We start from the raw sequence: 21,565 nt of genomic DNA, 5'->3' as shown, positions 1-21,565 counted from the left end.
AAAGGCTTAACAGCAAATGAACAGATCTAGAATTAATTTGATCCTCAGAAAATTCTAGTGTCCAAGAAAATATGAGAAAACAGACCTTCTATTTGGATTAAGGAGCAGTTATTGGACTGTTATAACAGCCTGAATCAAATACCAGAGACAATCACAAAGCTTCTCTGACAAAAGAGATTATTCACACTTCATTAGGCACTTGAGTCAAATTCACTAATTAAGTTCATAGTCTCTTATTAAACACCCAATTATTCACATGATATTGCTGTTGGGTTTTCCGGCTGTTGAAAATAAGAGGCTGTTAAGAGTGACAATCATGGTTTAAGATGGGTGAAAAATAAACATGGACACTTTTAGCACTGTACATTTTATTGTATTGCTTAAATACCATATACAGTGCATTACATATTTTATTATGATTTTGCTAATGTGTTTTCACTTAGAGTTTTTTTTTTTTTATATATCTTACTTGTTACTACTTGAGAGAAATTAGATTAAATGAAGACTAGAATGACTGGAATGAAGAATGGAGACTTTTGCTAAACTTTTGCTTTTATAAGTTGAAATTTTAAGGGCATTTAAGATATTTTTACTGACGAACAAGACAAATATAATGATTAAAAATAAAATGTATTTATTTAGTGTCACAAAGAAAAATCACAAAAATATGATCTCCTTTAAATCTCAGTTGCTTCTTCTTGACCCCGTTTCTACCTGGCATTAAGATGCGTTTTTGGTGATCTGATCACGTGTTCAGTGCTAAATACAGGTCTAAACGGGGTCTAAAACGTTTTGGGATCAGATTACAAAAACTACATACGAATGTGGTCAAAAACGCATATGACTGCATCCATTTGAGGTGTAAATGCTAATCCGTTCTGAATGCGTCTTGGCAGCAGCGAAGTGCCACCCCTCATCTGTCAATCAACTGTTGCGCTAAAACAAGTGTTTTAACTTTGCCGGTTACAAGCGACTTTAAATGGAAATAGCCGTCCGTTGGGAAAATTTGAAAAAGCGGATACATACACAAACATGAGAACTTCACGGATCTTCTTTAGTGTGTCTGATATCAATATGCAGGGATACTTATGAGAAGCACAGACATCTGCAGCTCAGGTTAATACAGGTAATCCACTAAAATAATGGACAATTCTGTTTGAAATATTGCTTTTTTGCTTAGATTAAATTTCAGATGCATCTGGGAGAAACAGAGTGCCATTATTTTTCACATTTTCTTTGTCTTTTCTGACTTTGTTGTGCTTTAATGTCATGCAGTAACACACTGACATGGTGACTGATGTACTGTATGTCGTCATTAAACAGAGTCCTTCCTCTCCAAATTTGATCACAAATGGTCACACGAGACACATTTAAGCAACCAGGTGTAAACAGCGATGCATCTCGCCTGACCACATGTGATCGGATCACCCAAGACGCATCTTAATACCAGGTGTAAACGGGGTCCTGGAGATCAACAAGATTATATGAAGCGCAAATGGAGAATTTGCTTAAGTTAACACTGGAATTATTCTTATTGAAAAGCTTTTTTAAGTGTGAAAAAGTTTATTTTATTTTTATTTTTAGATAAATTACTTATCTAGAAAAGATACTGAATATTTCTTTTTAAAAACAAGTCCTTCAAGAATTTTGCTTCAGTCTCCACTTGAATTTTTTTTCAAAATATTACTCAAACCAACACTATTCCCCTTAAATTACTTACATTATCTAATTAGATATATTCTCTAAAAACAAGTCTTAATACCTTATGCAAATTACTTTTCTAGACAATACAGTATATTTTGTTTATGATGCTTAAGATATTTTTACTAACAAACATAAAGATACAGGTTAAAAAAAGGATTTATTTCGGTGCAAGACAGAAACATTTCGAATGAGGTCTTCTTAAATTTCAATTGCTTCTTCATCACAGCAACAATATTAAATAGAGAGCAAATGGAGACTTTTGCTTTAGTCACCACTGGAAATAATCTCATCAAAAAAGCTTTTTTTAAGTGTGAAAATCAATCAAAACAAGTTAATTTTAGATAATTACTTATCTAAAAAAGTTATTCAAAATATATTTTTAAAAACAAGTCCTAATACCTTATGGGAATGGCTTTTATAATGAATTTATCTTGTTAGATATTTTTACTGACAAACAAGATAAAGATGCTGATTAAACATTTGAAATTTTTAGTGTAAGAAATAAATGACAGATGAGATCTTTACATTTCAATTGTTTCTCCTTGACATCAACAAGATTAAATGGAGATCAAATTGAGACTTTAGATTAAATCTCCTGCCTCTCATATTTGTCTTCTGAGAAAAAGACACCAGTAATCTCACACATTAGGGGTGTGCAGCGAAGCCATTATCTGTATTTGTATCTGTATCTGTTCGTATGACAAAATTATCTGTATCTGTCTATGGATAGAACCAGGTGTGGGCGGGGCTTAAACTGGAAGTGTGTCAAGACGAAACGCCCATTTTTAAGTACTACTCTAACATTTATAGTTTCTATTAATAAAATATGCCTTGTATATGCCTTTTCATAATAATAGCCTAATAATAATTATTATTATTACACAATTATTATTTAAAAAAAAAATTTTTTCTTAACAGATGAAGCTGAATTTGTTGGAATATGGAATAAAACTGTGGAATATGTTGTGGTTTCTCCTGTTATTTCAGATATTAATATCTGCATGAAACTGAATTTTCGTTTGTCTGTACATGTATAACAACATTATTCTGGAGGCAAGAGGTGTCAAGCACACATTTTGCAGTGATTATTAATTACAAATTCAAACATTAAAAGAAATTAAAATAAAATCAATATAGCCTACAAACAGGTGAAAGTCCCGTAAGTCTATCAGGAATTTTTACGATAGGACACCATTATTTAGTAAAAAAAAAGAAAAAAAAGAATAATAATGATGTTACATTTATATAGCGCCTTACCAGAGTTCAAAAAAACGTACAATTTTTAAATTTAGCCCAGTTTAAAGAAGAAGAAGACAAAAGACGGAGTTTCAGTTTCTTCGTTTTACATAAGGAGGAATATTCCTAATAGATCAATACTCTATGGAGCATTTAAACCTTTATGGAGCATTTTAACTTTTTTTCGGAATAAAGTCTTAATAAACCAGTAAATAACCTTAATGACTGATGTGGATATAAATGTGGTCAAATGTAAGAGACGGCTAGACGAGCTCCAACGTTAAATCACTTCAGGTCAAAAATTTTACATCACGCTCAGGCTTAGGCTATAAATAAATACATGGGAATCATTACGTGTGAATTGTGTGATACATTAACATAGACATTTCAAGAAGTGGAAAGTGTATATGATGTCGTATCTTAGTAAATGTTACACTTGACAAGCTCCAGACATGATCAATTAATAGAGACCGCAAATGGAGTTAACACCGCGCCCATCCGATCTGAAATCACACCGTGTGTATTTTCATTCATAAGGTTTACACTTTAGAAATATTGGCTGCACAGATTCATAAATTCATTATAATTTTAGATATGTTTATTTAAAATGTCACTTTATCCTTGTGCTTTTTGGATAATCAGTCATACAAATATTTTTATATTATTTGGATGAATCCTTTATTCATTTCTGATGACATTATTCGTGCCTTTCCGAATAAGGTATTCGGCTTTGGGCACATCCGTATCACACGTGTTCTCGACATCTCAGTTCTCAACAATGTCACAATCTGTGCTAAGATTTTCCAAGATACCAATGTTTGCAATCAAAAGTAAGAGATATCAGAAATGAACTCAAACATTTCTCATTAAATTATTCCAAGACCAGATTATCTGAGCTATGCAATTCAAAATAATTTAAATAGCACAGTACTCATACTTTATGTTTACAATTGTCTAATTTGTGTTTAACTTTACTTCTCAGTGAATTTAGGAGAAACATCAAAGACAAAGAGCAACCTCTGAGCAACAACATTTTTATCTTGATTTTTACCTCTGGGGCGATAGGACACCACAGCCACGGTAAGGTGGATCTCTCCTGGATAAACATCTGGAGAGGAGCTAATGGAGTAGTATCGTGGCTGTAGGAGGGGGAGCTGGGTAAGGAGCAGAGTGGAGGGGATCTGAAGGGATGGGAACTCCTCCAGAACTTCCACTATGGTGGGGTTATTGTACCACTTCCACTCCTCATACTCCTGCAAACCCTGAGCAGACACAGAACGGATTAACCCTGACTTCTTTCCAATCAAATGACATCAACATTTTTTTTTTCTTTAGACCACACAATGATGACTTTACAGACATTGGAGCTTCATTTTCTGTTACAGAATAATTTGTGAAAAGCGCTACACAAATAAAAATGACTTGACTTGTTAATCCTTGAATAGCAGTTAAAGGCAATTATTGGCTCAGTGACAGTCAGAAGCAAGTAAAAAACCTGACAAAATCATAGTGTGTGTAAAAGTGTTAGTCATGTGAGCATAAAACATCGCCAGAAAGGTCTTTTCAGATCCCTTGTTAAAGGGAAGATTCTATTTGTTGCTCTAAATCTGTATGATTTGGTTACACCTTACAATAAGGTTATATTTGTTAATGTTAGTAATATAGGATATAATGAACTAACAATGAAAAAAATACTTCTTTACAACATTTCATTAACCCTGGTTAATATTAATTTATTACAATTAACAATTGAACATTGTAAGTTCATGTTAGTTCATAGTGCATTAACTAATGTCAACATTTACAACTTTTAATGAAAAAGTATTAGTTTGTTGTCGCTAACTTGAACCAAGATTAATAAGTCATCTAAAAGTTATTATTCATTGTTAATTCATGTGAACTAATGTAGTTAACTATTGTTTATAAACTCAGCAAAAAAAGAAACATCCCTTTTTCAGGACACTGTATTTTAAAGATAATTTTGTAAAAATCCAAATAACTTTACAGATCTTTATTGTAAAGGGTTTAAACAATGTTTTCCATGCTTGTTCAATGAACCATAAACAATTAATGAACATGCACCTGTGGAACGATCGTTAAGACACTAACAGCTTACAGATGGTAGGCAATTAAGGTCACAGTTATAAAAACTTAGGACACTAAAGAGACCTTCCTACTGACTCTGAAAAACACCAAAAGAAAGATGCCCAGGGTCCCTACTCAATCCCTCCATCAGTGCTCAGACTGTCCGCAATAGGCTGAGAGAGGCTGGACTGAGGGCTTGTTGGCCTGTTGTAAGGCAGGTCCTTACCAGACATCACCGGCAACAACGTCGCCTATGGGCACAAACCCACCATCGCTGGACTAGACAGGACTGGCAAAAAGTGCTCTTCACTGACGAATCATGGTTTTGTCTCAGCAGGTATGATGGTCGGACTCGTGATTTTCATCAAAGGAATGAGCGTTACACCGAGGCCTGTACTCTGGAGTGGGATTGATTTGGAGGCGGAGGGTTCCTTCATGGTCTGGGGCGGTGTGTCACAGTATCATCGGACTGAGCTTGTTGTCATTGCAGGCAATCTCAGCGCTGTGCGTTACAGGGAAGACATCCTCCTCCCTCATGTGGTACCCTTCCTGCAGGCTCATCCTGACATGACCCTCCAGCATGACAATTGGCAATAATAATCAAAATAACATGTCCATAAAAGGGATAATAAAGTTTCCACGGGGAATAGTGTTCATAACAAAGGGGGAATCTGGCATCCTTGCAGAGAGACGGGGCTCCGTGAAGGGCAGGGTAGTGTCCATGGGATGGCCCAGGCATGAGCTGGGTCCGTCGGTCGCACACGCTCCCCTCCAAGGTCCACGGCATGAGGGGCAGCGCCGTCCTTGGCGGCCTGTCTTCCCAGGACCGTGGCAGGTGAGAGGGGGAGGCGGCCCGGCCTCTAGCCCGTCGGCCACGAAGTGTGCAATTCTCCACCGGCGACTCATCTAATCGGCCCGGGGGTCCGAGGGGCAGGTCCGGTGGCGCATCATCTCGTCCGAACTCTCCCAGCTCTGGTCCTGGGCATGCGAAGATGCTAGTGTGTGCACACGTGGAGATTTGAAGCCGGCTCCCCAAGAAGAGGTGCGCTCTGCATTTTAAAGACAGCGGTGATGAAGCATTATTCACGTCAGGTGTACTTCATTCACCGCTGTGAGAACGAGGCTTATTAATTATGAACCTCTTCTCACTCTCCTGCCCAACTCCCGTCATGAGCCTGGCTGAAGGGCAGCCCTAAGAGGCGGGGCGACGATGACGAGCCGGAGGGGCGGATCATTGTTAAATTGTGCAAATAACAAACATGGCATCAGAGGAAGACTTTGCTATTTTATTCTCCATTGCTTCGCTTTATTTCCAGATATTCTAAAGTTGTTTCTGTATTTGTTTCCTTAACTTTCCATCTCAACCTGCAGAGGAATTGCACTGCAATAGTGGGGTTTCCCTCTTACGTAAAACTCCAGGATTCCCCCATTGTACAAGCGTATTTACACAAATATGAGGGACAGTCAATATTTAATTTTTATACTTTAGTTTTCCGCTGTGTTGATTTGTTATCCAATCTGTTCACGCACACCCGCACTACTCAAAAAGTTGTAAGAACGGCACTTATGCATTTACATGACCGTATAAGCCGCATTCTCCAGGAGAAACCTGGGTATGTTAATCCGCTTTCTCTTAATCCGTAAGGAAAAAGGCGCTCTCATTTACATGACGTTTCAGAGTGCCGCTTTCTTCAAAAACCCTGGAATAAACCTTTTTCTAAAGTGCATATAAACTTGGTCAGTAAACGAGCATTAGAAGAGAACAGATTTTACGCAAAAGGAAACCTGATAGCTAGGACCATTATAATTATGAAAATTTACCATTGTTCCTCCATAGTATTCATAACTTTGTAATAAGACCATGGTAACCCATATGTAAAACCATGCATGGCTCCTTACTAGCATTGTTAGTAACTTGTATCTATATAAAAAAAACTATGGCATTTTTGTAACAAAAAACAGTAGTCTAAATACAAGGTACATTTTTTAAAACGAGCAAAATGCACTCCAAAAAATAAGGATAGGATGACAGGTTTAAGGCTCATTACTATTCACAAGGAAAGCGCTAACAGATTGGTCAGTGAGAAATTCCATTTACCTGCCATCCTTTATTGCAAAACTTAGCTTGCGGGCCATATAAAATGAGGTGGAGGGTGGGAGTCTGAAGTCCTCTGTTGTATATATAAAAAAAGGGGGCTGCATGAAGATTCTTCAAAAATTCTCCTTTTGTGTTCCAAATGAAAAATAACAGCAAATGGGTTTATATTGAAATGAGCCTGAGAAAATAATGACCACATTTTCATTTTCATTTTTGGGTGACCTATCCCTTCAATTTTTGAATATTATTATGAATATACACTTACATTGTGATTGACAGTATTAGCTCATGAAATGTTTCACCTCTAAATCCTTAAACTATACTGTATGTAGAAAAGAAAACCATACAACATTTATTATCAGTTAGTTAGAGAAACACTTGAGGGGAGTTACCATCTTTAAATGCCTTTAGGAACCAGTAGTGAACCCGACTGAAAGAACGTCTTCAAATCAAACTGTCAATGTCCCACTTTTCTCCATCTCTCTGTCCTTCTCTCGTTTGCTCTATTCTTTCATCAGACTTATTTGTACCAGAAAGGATGACTCACTAACTTAGCGGCCAATTATAGCTAGCTACATTACGAAAAATTTCACCCAACGTTTCAGTGGGAGGCAATGACGGAGAAATATTTCCATGTCTTGAGGACAGCTCACAGTGTTGACATTGAGAGGCATGCGTGAGGGAGCATGAGGGAGAAAGACAGACAGAGAGAATGAGAAAAAAACAATGCGGGAAAGAGGGGGGTTGATTTTCACAGGTAATAAGTTATCAAACTGAGAAAATTACTGCCGATTTGAAACGGAAAGGCAGAGACGCATGTGGCGACGTGACAGCTTTTGTCTCGTATGGAAGAAGTTTTTGACAATGGGTCTCAGATCATTACTGAGTTTTAATATGCCTGCTTTTGATGCAAATATGATAATTATGAGAATGTATGAGTGTTTGTATTTGTGTATAGTCATTCAGGTCCTGTTTACACCTGGTTTTAAGATGCGTTTCGGGTGATCCGATATCAAGAAGTCAGGCGAGACACCATTGCTGTTTACACGTGGCCGTTCAAATGCGTCTCCTGTGACCCCTTGTGATCGGATTTCATGACTGCATTCATCGATCATAACGTCAGTGCATTTAAGAAAGAAAGCGTGGGGAAAAGAAATTGGCACATATGTGATATTTCGCTACTCATGTAGGTCACTGCTCAATATGTTAATATCAGGCACTCTGAAGAAGTTTGTGAAGTTCTTGTGCATGTATACATGTAGCGGTAGCCAGCTGGTATATGATAGCTCTGCAGTGTGTAAACCTCACTCTCCTGGCCTTAAGAGATGCACTAGCAACCAAGGCTAGAGGTTATATAGCCTTTTTGTTAGTGCGTCTGACTCCCATGCTCCCATGATCGCCAGTTCGAATCCCACTCGGGGCAGGTCGAGTAGGACCGGTGACATGGTATATATGCGCTTTTTAACATTTTCCAATCAGATGATTATTTCCTTTTAAAATCGGCTTGTTTTGTTGAAAAGTGCTTGAGATTAAAACAGCACTTTTCTTCTGTGTATTGTGTGTCCATCAAAGATTGGATCCCGCACTCCACTTTCATTGAATAGTGTGTCTTTTAATAACCTTACTATTCTTTACAGTCAAATAAAAACGTACAAAGAAATGATAATCCCTCTCGATAATTAACTGGAACATCTGTGTGTGCAAGTCTGTGAGTTGCACGCTGAACTCTTAAAGTGACAGTACCATTTTTGCGATTGTGATACAAATGAATATAAACTCAGTGTTTTTAGTTGTAAATTGTACACATTATTTCAAAAATTAAAAGCTCATATCATTATTATAATACAAGTTTGTGATATAATATTAATTGATAGAATGCAGAATTTGTATATTTTTAAAAAGTTAAAATCTGATAATAATAATGATGACAAACAAATTATTAAAAATAAATATACACTTTCACATACTTTTTCAGGACATGTTCTGTTCAGTTCTATTGCTTGTTCTGCACCTGATCAGCCTGAATGTAGCCCACTATTTTTAAAGGCTTATTTGACTTTTTTTTTATTTGACATTTTTATAGAGAAAGGTATGAAAAACTCTTATTGTTTAAACTTTGAGCATTTATATTGTGTATTAAAAATCTTTAATTTGATGAGAAATTATTACTTGCATTTTGTGCAAATTTATTTAAAAAAAAAAACAAATTCTGTCATGCTTTATCATTTAAGTGTTATTATATCGAATCAAGAGCCCCATAATGCATATCAAACCGACACGTACGACATATTGTCCCATCCCTTACAATTACGTTTCACTCTTTCTTTCACACAATGCTATCTTATGACATCTAAACACTTTTACTACAGTGCATGATTTGGTGATTAGGTGATTTTTACTTTAACACATTTTGTTTAACAAAAACCACCATAAAATGATGTGGTTGCTTCAGCAACTGTGTTTTTAATTTCACATTTGCTTTTTATGACATTATCCGTTAGGTTTATGTTTAATTTCAGGGTAGGGATGTAGGCTTTGTTGATTTGAAACTCGATACAGCATTAATCTTAAAAACCTCTTCTGTTCGGGAGAAAATTTTACTCACTTTTTGTGGCACACAGTGGACGTATTATCTCGAAATTGCCGCAATGCATTTAATAACCCATGTAATGTATTTTTGCAAAAATGTCGTCATAGTCAAGTAATTTTTTTTTATGAATTCTGGCTGATTTTTTACCACTTCCGAATGTGGTTTTTGTGATCCACTCATAAAACATTTTGGACCCCTTTTATTCCTGTATTTAGCACAGTTGTGATCGGACCAGCCGAAACATATACCAGGTGTAAACGGCGTCTCGGTTTTGTCTTACCTTGCTGAGCACCTCCAGTCTCTTCCTCTGCTTTTCATTAGTCGCTAGAGGAGCAAACTGCTGCAGTAGTACAGGGCTTGGAGGGGTGGTTATGTCCAGGAAGTATTTGAAAGCCTGATAGATGGTACAGGGCGGAATACGACTCTCGTCCGTCCAGTTACTAATCACACCTACAAAAGAGAATGCAGATAGCACTGTGCCACCAATTACACTGCTTTGTTAAGAATGCAGATATTTCAAATTCATATGACCTTCTTTCTTCTAATGCACACAAGTTTAGCAGAATGTGATGAGTGTTCTTTTACATGCAATAAGACAATGTCTAGCACCAAAAATGACAATACAAGCACAATAAAAGTAGTTTATACAACTCATACACTATATTCCAGGTCTTTTGAAGCCAAAAGATTACTCGTGTGAGGAACAGACTGAAATTTTATTATTTACTTAAATCTCAACAGTAACTCTCAGATTTCATTTGCTTTCCTCATATTCAAACTAAGTGCGTCACGTTCGGTTTTGACACGAAAGAACCACATTTGAATATGTGTGATGTATTTATGACATACTTGACATATATTATGGTATATTTTGACATTGACAATGTCTGTTCCTCACACAAAACTATTGTATGGCTTCAGAAGACTTGGAATTTAGCGCAAGAGACGTATGGGCTACTTTCATGGTACTTTTTGTATTGTTCCAAGACATATTAACAGCGTCATTCACTTCTCCTTTTGTATTCCATTAGAAAGAAAGTCATACATGTTTGGAACAACATGAGGGTGAGTAAATGATAACAATTATAATTTTTGGTTGAATTATTCCTTTTTTTTTCTATTAACATTTTTATTGATTCTTATGTCAAATATGGAATAAACATAACATATAAGCACAGAATCAACTTAACTCCAAATATATCCCCCAACCCCACCCTGTCCCTCAACAAATATCCCTGTGGTCAAAGCCTAAATTATACCATGCACACATATAAGCAAACAAAAGAAAATATATGAGAACATAAAACAATATAAAAATCAACAAACAAAGAGAAAAGAAAGAATTCCACAAAGAACAGAATTTAAATTTCCACCACAATTCTGTTTCTCTCCACATGGTTCTCAATGAGAGCCCTCCAGCCTTCTTAACATACATGTCTATTTTGCCAAGCTGTTTATATGACATCTTTTCAAATGCCGCCACCCTACCCAATTCGGTGAACCATTCTTGAAATGAGGGAGTGCCAGTTGACTTCCATCCTCCGAGAATTATCTGTCTGCCAATCATTACACTAGTTTGGACCCAGTTTTTTGTATATTTGTCACCTACTTTAACCACCCCATCACTCAATATACATAGTCTGGGGCAGAATGAAATTTGAGTATCTAAAATCCTTTCCCACTCCCCATCCTCCAATACCAAGTTCAAATCTCTTTCCCATAACCTCTTAAGAGCTGTTAAGGCCCCATCACCAAAACTCTGAATCAATATGGACTAATACACTGATGATTTATGCCCCTTTCCAAAGGCTGTGAGCACCATACAGAGGGTGTCTGCAGCTTTAGGGGGCTGTACACAACCCCCCAAAGTAGTACAAAGTAGATGGCGCAACGGTAAATACCTAAAAAATTGAGACCTAGAAACCCCAAATTGCTGGGTTTTATTTTCAAAAAATCTCAAAGCTCTGTTTTCATAAAAGTCACCAAGTGTAGCATCACCCCTCTCCAACCATTCTTTCCAGCAAAAGGGGGTTCAGCCATATACTTGAGGAAACATTTAGGTAAATATCAGAATTGAACATGCGAGAAACCTTTGTCCATACTGAATGTAAATGTGAAATAATAAGATGCATTTTTGCTTCTCTAGGCAATTTGATAGAAAGACTTTGCAATGATGAGATTGGGCCAAGGACAGCTTGTTCAATATTGTACCAGGGAGGAGCTCTCTCTGTTGGAAGAGACCAATGGGCCAGGTGTCTGAGATTAAAAGCATAGTGTAACAAGGTTCACAATGGGAAAGGAGGAGGCGGGAACTGGCTGAACCATCAAAATAATGATTTAATGAAAACTTAAACAAAAAGACACAGAACACAAATGCACACACTGCAGCTGCGTGTGGCTCTTTCTCTCTCGAACTGCCGCATTCCGCTGCACTTATCCCTCTCCTCGGCTGATTAGCCCAATTGGGGGCCGGGCGTGCCTAGTCACGGCCCGGCCCCGCCCTGCCCTCCTCCTCGTCACACTCCTCCCTCCTTTGCCTCAGACTGGGGAACCCTGGTATGACGTACATCCCCCCCCACCCCCTTTCCCCCTTCTGGCCCCGCCTGCCGGCAGGCTTTTCCCCGCCTCTCTAGGGCTGGGGAGGGGGACGAGGGGAGGGAAAAAAAAAAGAGGAGAGGGAAAGGGCAAAGTGGAGCGACAGTGAGACAGAGAGAGAGAGGAATAACCTGGTTCGCCGGCGCCCAAATACACTGTCGCCCGGCCCTCAGCCACTCCCCAACCTCTGGCGGACGACAGCTCGCTCCTCCCCGGTGGACAGTAATAGGTCCTCCAGCCCCAGACAGATGGTCACGCTCCTCCCCCTCTTTTCTCTCTTTTCTTTTTTTCTCTATTCTTATTGTTCTATGGGGGGAAACGGCAGCGTGCCTCAGATCCTCAGCGGCCGGCCGTGCTGGTTGACTGGTAGTGGCGAGGACTCCACATCAGCGCATCCCTCCTCCTTCCCGGGCTTCGGCACCAATGTATCAAGGTTATAATGGGAAAGGAGGAGGCGGGAACCGGCTGAATGGTCAACATAATATTTAATGAAACAAAAAGACGCACAACACAAACGCACATACGGCAGCTGCGTGTGGCTCTCTCTCTCCCAAACTGCTGCATCCCACTGCACTTATCCTTCTCCTCGGCTGATTAGCCCGATTGGACGCCTGGCCCCATCCTCCTCCTTGTCACACATAGTAATAAAACAAAATTTTGGGGAGGCCTAAGCCTCCTTTGTCAATTGGTCTATGTAACTTACTGAATTGCATCCAAGGTCATTTACCATTCCAAATAAAAGACTTAGATATTCTATCAAATTGTTTAAAATAAGAAAGACGAACTTCTAGAGGGAGAGACTGTAGTAGATAATTTAATTTGTGGATACAATTCATTTTTATAACATTGACCTTCTCTGTCATAGACAGATGTAGTGAAGCCCACCTATCCACATCACATGAGAACCTTTTCATTAATGGGTCAAAATTAAATAGAGCTTCCGATTTACACTAATTCACCCTATATCCTGAAAATTTGGAGAATTAATAATTCTATGGAGGCTAGGCATAGATCTTTTAGGGTCGGAGACAAATAATAATATATCATCTAAATAGAGAAGAAGTTTATGAACCACACCTCCTGTTACAAAAAAAAAAAAAAATCATCCTATTTTCTTATTGTGGCTGCTAATGGTTCCAGGGCAACACAGAACATTAAAGGGGAGAGAGGACATCCTTGCCGAATTCCCCTACCAAGATAAAAAAAAAAAAATCTGAAATTAATGCATTAGTTTGAACTGTCGCTACTGGTTGTTTATAAAGTAACTTAATCCACCCAATAAAATTGTTCCCAAACCCATAATTTCTAAAATCTTAAAAAGATAATCCCATTCCACCCTATCAAACACCTTCTCGGTGTCAAGTGAGATTGCAGTGATCGGGGTCTGATCATTCACTACTGACCACATAATATTTATAAAACATCTAATATTATCAGAAGAACTATGACCATGAATAAACCCCACTTGATCTATATGTATAATCGATGTAATTACTCTGATTAATCGATTAGCCAGAATTTTAGACAATATTTTTTACATATAACTGGATCAGGGAAATTGGATGATAACATTCACATTCATTTGGGTCTTTATCTTTTTTAAGAATGAGACTGATCAAGACTTGTGTCATGGTTGGTGGTAGTTCACCTTTCTTTAATGACTCTGTGTAAACTTCTAACATAAGTGGAGCCAGTTCTGTGACATAAGATCTAAAAAAATTCTGCAGCAAAACCATCTGGCCCCGGTACCTCAACAAGCTCCTCCAAGGTAATATCTGAGTCAATTTAGGAAGGTGTAATGGCTCTACGAAGTTGCTTATCAGAAAAAGTGAACCTGGAACTATAAAGATCAAAAGAGAATTCTTTGAAGGCTTTATTAATAAATATATTGCCTCCAGAAGACTTCACTGAAGGACTGGTGGGGAAAAAACTCTCTCTGTTTTATGTATCTGGCAAGCCGTTTCCCTGCCTTGTCCCCCGACTCAAAATATGTCTGTGACAAAATAGAATTTATATCTATATTTTAGCTGAGCCAACTCTATGACCATTGGATGACATTCGGCACTTCAGCTCAGTTTCAGCACTTTTAATCCTCTTTTCCAATTCTATGAATTCCTGTGCTTTGATCTTTTTAATGAATGAGGCATATTGTATGATCCTCCCCCTAAGAACTGTCTTAAGCGCCTACCATGCCATGCCCACAGAGGACTCTGAGGACCAATTGGTTTCTACATAAGCATTAACTTCTATCTTTAACATTTGTTGAAATTATGGGTCCTGTAGAAGGGATGTATTAAAGCGCCATCTGTATGATTTACTTTTCTCTATTTGTGGCAACATTTCTAAACACACCAAAGCATGATCTAAAACTAAAATGTCCCCAGTTGAGCAGTCAGTGACTTGGATATACAAAAATTAAAAAAAAATAAAAAATTCTATTCTAGTGTAAATCTTATGAACTGATGAAAAAAAGGTGTAGTCCCTCCCAGATGGGTTCAGAAGACTCCAAATATCTGTAAGACCAAGATTTTTACACATCGTCTATAGTGTCAACATTGCTCTAAAGGGTCTACACACCTTTGCATCACTATGATCAAGGACAGGATCCATTAAAAGATTGAAGCCTCCACCCAAAACCATATCATGAAGGATCCCATCAGCTTGTATCTCACCCTCAAGATCTATAAAAAAGTTCTGATCATCAGCATTTGGTGCATAAATACTAGCCAAAATCAGATTCTGCCCCTGTATTTCAGCCAAAACAATAACGACTCTTCCTAAATTATCTTTAATCTGTTTGAGACTTTTAAACTGTAAATGCTTACTTATCAATGTGATGACTCCCCTGCTCTTACTCGAACCAGCACTACAAAACACATGCCCACCCCATGCCCTGCATTTCTTGAAGGAACACTATATAAAAAAATTAATACAACCTTCCTTCTTTTTATAGGGTGCCCCAGTCCATTAACATTCCACATGGAGAGAAACATTTTACCTATATTAAAGTGTGACATATTAAATGATGTACCTAAGGCTAAATTATATAGACCACTAGTCAACACTGATGTAACCATAACATCCTTGATAAAACACAGAACACAAAAAACATTTGCTTCAACCTCACGCATAACAGTCCCAACTGGTGTCCATCGCTCGGAAATCTGACGGTCCATGCATGCTCACGAGACTTTCTGCGACACTATTGCCACCAGAATGCTCAAGTCTGGTGATTATTACATAGTATATATATATATATATATATATATATATATATATATATATACATATACATATATATATATATATATATATACACACATACATATATATATATATATATATATATATATATATATATATATATATATATATATATATATATATATATTAGTTATTTACTTATTTATTTTCTTCCCTTTTTTAAACATAAACTGTGCCATTAAATTGTACATAAATATGTTCAATAAAATGAAAAATTAAAACATAAAATAGGCCCCAGTAAACAATAACATCGAACCCACAAGTTATTGGCAGACAAGTTAACAAAGGGAGAAAAGAGAAAGAGTCAGGCAGGAGCCAGTGGGCAGACAACATGACAACAAACCCTCTCCGGCTGCATCAGTAAAACGCACAATGTGTCGTCTGTATTGTTAATCAAGTGCAGGCAAAGTTACCCACTCACTCCATTGATTTAATGAAGGTCATAACTTGATGTGGGCATGTAAATGTCTTACGCCCATCCTTGCCGTCAATTCTCAGCTTAGCTGGATAGAGCAGTGCGAAGCTTACCTTCTGTTGGTGCAGCAATTTTTTTACACTCTTTGAATCCTTCCCGCTTCACTTGAGTCGATCTTGCTAAGTCCTGAAAAAACAAGATTTTGTGGTCCTCCCAGCACAACTTGCCTTTATTCCTCGCCACTCGTAGAACAAAGTCTCTGTCAGCCGACCGCAAGAATCTTGCCAGGACAGATCAGGGTCTGTCAACCGCTGAGGGAAGCTGACCGTAAATTCTGTGGGCGCATTCTATCTTCTAGCCGGCGACTCGCTGTATTGATCAAATTCAGAATAACCCTGTCCAAAAACTTGCACCATATCCTGACCTTCCTTTCGCTCGGGATTCCAATGAAACGAACATTATTACGCCTGCTCTGATTTTCCATATCCTCTAGTTTTTCTCACACGTGTTCCACATCAGCCTTGGAAGCAGGCGGGTTTGCCTGTAGCTCTCTTTCGGCCGACTCCAGAAACTCTACCCATTTTTCAACATCACCCATTCTTGTGATCAGGGTGGAAATTTTCACCTCCATAGATGTGATCGCTCAACGTATTTCTGCAAGGCCCTCCATGTCGGTCAAGATTTTTGTCAGTGCTGCATAAATGTTAGAGATATCCCAACCTACGTCACAAAGCTCGTTGCTGTCACTATCGACTGGACCTCTGCCATCTTGATCCTGTGAGGTGTCTGACATGTGAGAGTGTAAATGCTTTTTAAAATCCCCACAGGCTGATGATTTCAAATTTTTTGCAACATCCTACCCTCCCAGCACAGTTTAGCAAACAAAACTATTACAGTTCTCACCTGTTAAAATTGCTTATAATTGTAGCAAAGTTTAAGCGGAGTCCTGATAGTGTGAGCAAGGTATAGGCTATACTTTTGTAAAATGGCTCTTCTGCAACACAGTGCAGGTTGTAATGATTGTCAGATAAAGGAGAAGGAGTTACACAGACCCCAGTGGCCCTCTATATAGGCCACCGCCCAGTGTTCGGTCATCCTGACATTCTGTATTTCGCAACAAGAAAGAGTTACAAAGAACACAGCTGTCTCTATATATGTGACTGCCCAGCGTTTGGTCACTCTGACATATTTCTCGACAAGTAAGGGTGTCTGGTGAGAAATCTAATAAGCGAACTAGTGTTACTGGAGCTAACCACTTTTTAAAGATACAGTGGGGCTATATTAAAACATGACATAGAGTACTTTACAACATATCTCCTTAAAGAGATAGTTAACCCTCATGCCATACCAGATGTGCCTTTTTTTCTTCTGTAGAACACAAAAGAAGATTTTAGAAGAATATCTCAGCTCTGTAGGTCCTTACAATGCAATTGAATGATGGCCAGAATTTGGAAGCTCCAAAAAGCATAAAAAGTCAATCACATGACTCCAGTGGTTTAATCTATGTCTTCAGAAGTGATATTGTAGATGTGAGAAACAGATAAATATTTAAGTCCTTTTTTACTATAAATCTCCACTTTCACTTTCCTAAGCACTCTTCTCTCCTAAGAGGAGTTCTTCTTTTGTTTTTGGTGATTTGTATTGTACTTCATGCATATCGCCACCTACTGGGCAAGGAGGAGAATTTAGAGTACAAAAATATGGAAATATTGATCTGTTTCTCACCCACACCTATCATATTACTTCTGAAGACATGTATTAAACCACTGGAGTCATATGGGTTACTTTTACGCTGCCTTTATGTGCTTTCTGGAGCTTCAAATTTCTGGAAACCATTCACTTGGATTGGAAGAACCTACAGAGCTGAGATATTCTTCTAAAAATCTTAATTTGAGTTCTGCAGATGAAAGAAAGTAAAACACATTTGGTATGGCATGAGGGTGAGTAAATGAGAGAATTTTCATTTTTTTGGATGAACTATTCCTTTAAGGAAACAGTTCTAGTGATACATTTAGGTTCTTTTTTAAGCTTTAAAGTGAGTCCTTAACAACTGCCATTGCCACACTTTTGTGTTCCACATAAGAAAAAAGTCTTAGGGTTTGGAACAATGTGAGAGTGAGTAAATTATGACAGAATTTTCATTTTTGTCACTCACACAATATTATCTTATGACAACTAAACATTTTAACTATACAGTAATGCTTGATTTGGAAGACGATACATTTTAACATAATTTCTTACTATTCATAACCTACTACATTTATACGCTTATCCAAGCATTAGACTTTGAACGCGGAAGACCCCGGGAACAAGTCCAGCAAAGAGTGCGTGTTGACACGTGTGACGAAAGTGCCATAGAAGTGCAACAAAATTACGTGGTTGCTTCAGCTGTTCCGTTTTTCATCTCACATTTGCTTTAACTGTATGACACTATCATGGAAGAAAGAATGTCTATATAAAAATGTTTCAAATTTTCTGTTTCACATTCAGAGGCCTCAAAAAGTATTTAGACAATTGAGCATCACTTAAAATACATAACAAAATATCAAAGTTAGAAGCAATAGCAGTTAAATGATGCTAGAGCTTTTCTCAGAAATAACTTTACTTTTCTTAGCATTTTTTTACAATTATTTTTAACCAACTGGTTTAAGGTGATTTTTAGTGGATAATAAGTTATCTTCTTATGTAAGGGCATTTATAAATTTTTAAGAGTGTCTAAAGTGTCCAAGTACTTTTGGGGCCACTGTATATTTGCATATCTTATTATGATCAGAAAATACATTTGCATATATTTCATAGTTACCCAATGCCGTGTTTCTCTCCTCTAAGAACTCCACCTTTACGATTTGATTGACAGGTGGAGCATCCTCCAGTTTGTCAATAAGTGTCGTAACTAGATCTTCATTGTTGCCAGGAAAAATGCCTAAATGGTCACCAGGCAAGTATTTCAGGCTCTCGTGGTTGTTGGCATCAAGCCGCACAAATATAGTCAATCGGCTGATACACACACACACACACACACACACACACACACACACACAAAAGGTAATATGTAACAGCTGGGGTTGTTATTATACAGACAATAATAAATACATTCATGCACAAGAGCAACTGACTCTTTGCTAAATTCTGCCCACTTTGGGAGTTGTTACTGTTACAAACTCAGACAAGCTTTAGAAAATGCCCCATAGAAATGTACAATTTGACAGTATTGGCTAAAACATACTTAGATCTGGCACTTTGTAGGTTTTGTCTCTGAACAAATTTGGCCCCGTAGACTTTCTTCTTATGAATGTTGTAAAGCGCTGAAAGTGGACACAAAAAAACAATCAGCTGTTAAAAATGTGCTTTGCGAAATTACAACATATAAAACTTGAAAGGCAATTAAGCAGCCCTACAACTTTATTTGCTATAAAACTCATGGTGGAGCTGAGCTGCCCCATTTCAAGATCATTTAGAGGACTTTATATGCAGCAGCTGAAAGTCCTAAATGCTTTGTTTTGCTTTACAGTTTCATAAATTGAATAAAGAAGTGTTTGCAATTCTCTCGGTAAAGCTAACAGTGTGCAAAGACAATCTGTGTCAAACTAATGAGGCACTAAAATGTAATTCAGTTGGCATGCGTCATACATTTGAAGTGAATAAAAAAGCTTCGCCATTCACAGGGAAAGACTTTATGTTTCATTTCATTTGCCAGAAGCTTATTGGCTTTCTGAAATGATGAGTCATTCTTTAATAAATGGACGGTAATACAGCAGCTACCTTGTGTCAGTGTTGGTGCCTCTACCGTGTATGTCATCCGGAACTTGCTTTTCTTCCAGCTACGATCGTTACTAATCAAGGAATTATTTGCTTTCTCGATGTTAACGTCGTCACCGACGCAGAAAACATCACATGCAGCCTGGGACAAAAAAAAGTTGATGTCAAAACAGATGAATTTCACTAATTGTTTATGAAAGTAATTGAGCTATTAATCATGTACAGTATAAACTAAACCATAAGTATAAGGCCACGTCCACACTAATGTTTTGTTTTAAACATTTTGCTAATTTTATCCATCTTGTTCACAATAGAACAACGTTTTTTTCCACTGAAAACTGAGCATTTCAAAAATGCTCTCCATTACTGCATACTTTGGAGTTTTAAAATGAAAATGAATTAGTATGGATGTGGTGTAAGGGTTTTTGCTCTTACACACTGAAATACAAAGTAAAAAAAAATTTTGTCAGGTAGGCTATAAATGTGCTTCATGTGGTGACTACATCCAAAAATATCTAAATCAACCGGATTACTTTAGGTTACACCAAGGAAAGTCATTTTTCGCTTTTCATGTGTTTTTTTTAAACAAAAGTGTCACGTCAGGTACATAATAGTTTGTTAAATTCAACATGAAACAGCATCCACAATCAATTTTAAAAGTGATATATTTCAGAGTAAAACAGGATATTCAACAAGAAAAATAAAGTTGTGTTTTGATGAACAATAAAAAAAAAAAAAGTTTTTTCTTTGAAATAACTTGCACTGATTTATTATGCACAATAAGACCAGCAATACACAAAAAAGCAAATAGGGTTTGTTTAATGTAATTTTGACTTTAAGTTAAAAAGTTGGAACTGCGGGGTCCTGGGTAGCTCAGTGAGTATTGACGCTGACTACCACCCCTGGAGTCGCAAGTTCGAATCCAGGGTGTGCTGAATGACTCCAGCCAGCTCTCCTAAGCAACCAAATTGGCCCGGTTGCTAGGGAGGGTAGAGTCACATGGGGTAACCTCCTCGTGGTCGCGATTAGTGGTTCTCGCTCTCAGTGGGGTGCGTGATAAGTTGTGCATGGATCGCGGACAGTAGCATGAGCCTCTACATGCTGGGAGTCTCCGCGGTGTCATGCACAACGAGCCACGTGATAAGATGCACGGACTGACTGTCTCAGAAGCGGAGGCAACTGAGACTTGTCCTCCGACACCCGGATTGAGGTGAGTAACTGCGCCACCACGAGGACCTACTAAGAAGTGGGAACTGGGGAGAAATAAATAAATAAGTTAAAAAAAAAAATTAAAAAAAAAGTAGGAACTGCACATTTTCACTTTTTACAGTGTACTTTTATTTTTGTCTAAAGCAATGACATACCTCCTCAAGATGAAACTGATCTTTTGTATTCCATAAAAATGTGTAAATGTGAAAAATGATATGCAAAAATGTGTGTGTAGCTCACTGCTTGCTTTGGGCAGTACCTTGAAGACCTTCTTAGCCCATGTTCTGAAGGATTCCTCTTGGCCACAGAGTTCGTCTCCTTCTCCCATGCGGAGAATTCGCTCCCCACCGAGCTCCTCGAACAGCGTGTCCACTGCGTGGGCAAACGCGCAGAAGTGTGGGTATGCCCGAGAACCAAGGCCAAACACAGAGAATCTGCATGAGAGATAACGAGTGTTGAAAACACATGAAGCACACCAACACAAACAAAGACACACATCACAAATCTGTTACCCACAAAAAAAAGATATACTGTATACACCAAACGAAGTGTAATACTGTGTAATTGTGGGTTGGTTGTGGACATCAGGCCAGAAGCTGTGAGCTTTGAT

General features: G+C 37.9%; 1 protein-coding gene across 1 annotated transcript in view; it reads right to left on the bottom strand.

Moving 5' to 3' along the window:
* Window positions 1-21,565, bottom strand: part of nos1 (nitric oxide synthase 1 (neuronal)) — an 88,811-nt gene that overhangs the window by 11,203 nt on the left and 56,043 nt on the right. The window contains exons 17-22 of the mRNA XM_051692600.1: window positions 21,215-21,389; window positions 19,750-19,888; window positions 19,214-19,292; window positions 18,791-18,984; window positions 9,994-10,163; window positions 3,992-4,202 (exon numbers count right to left, since the gene is read on the bottom strand). Of these exons, the coding sequence (XP_051548560.1) occupies window positions 3,992-4,202; window positions 9,994-10,163; window positions 18,791-18,984; window positions 19,214-19,292; window positions 19,750-19,888; window positions 21,215-21,389 (968 nt within the window). The remainder of the gene's footprint in view (window positions 1-3,991; window positions 4,203-9,993; window positions 10,164-18,790; window positions 18,985-19,213; window positions 19,293-19,749; window positions 19,889-21,214; window positions 21,390-21,565) is intronic.

This window comes from Myxocyprinus asiaticus, chromosome 4 (genome assembly GCF_019703515.2).
Source record: "Myxocyprinus asiaticus isolate MX2 ecotype Aquarium Trade chromosome 4, UBuf_Myxa_2, whole genome shotgun sequence".
NCBI lineage: Eukaryota > Metazoa > Chordata > Actinopteri > Cypriniformes > Catostomidae > Myxocyprinus > Myxocyprinus asiaticus.
The sequence above is the reverse complement of the archived record's forward strand: the minus strand, read 5'-3'. Positions and strand labels throughout refer to the sequence as shown.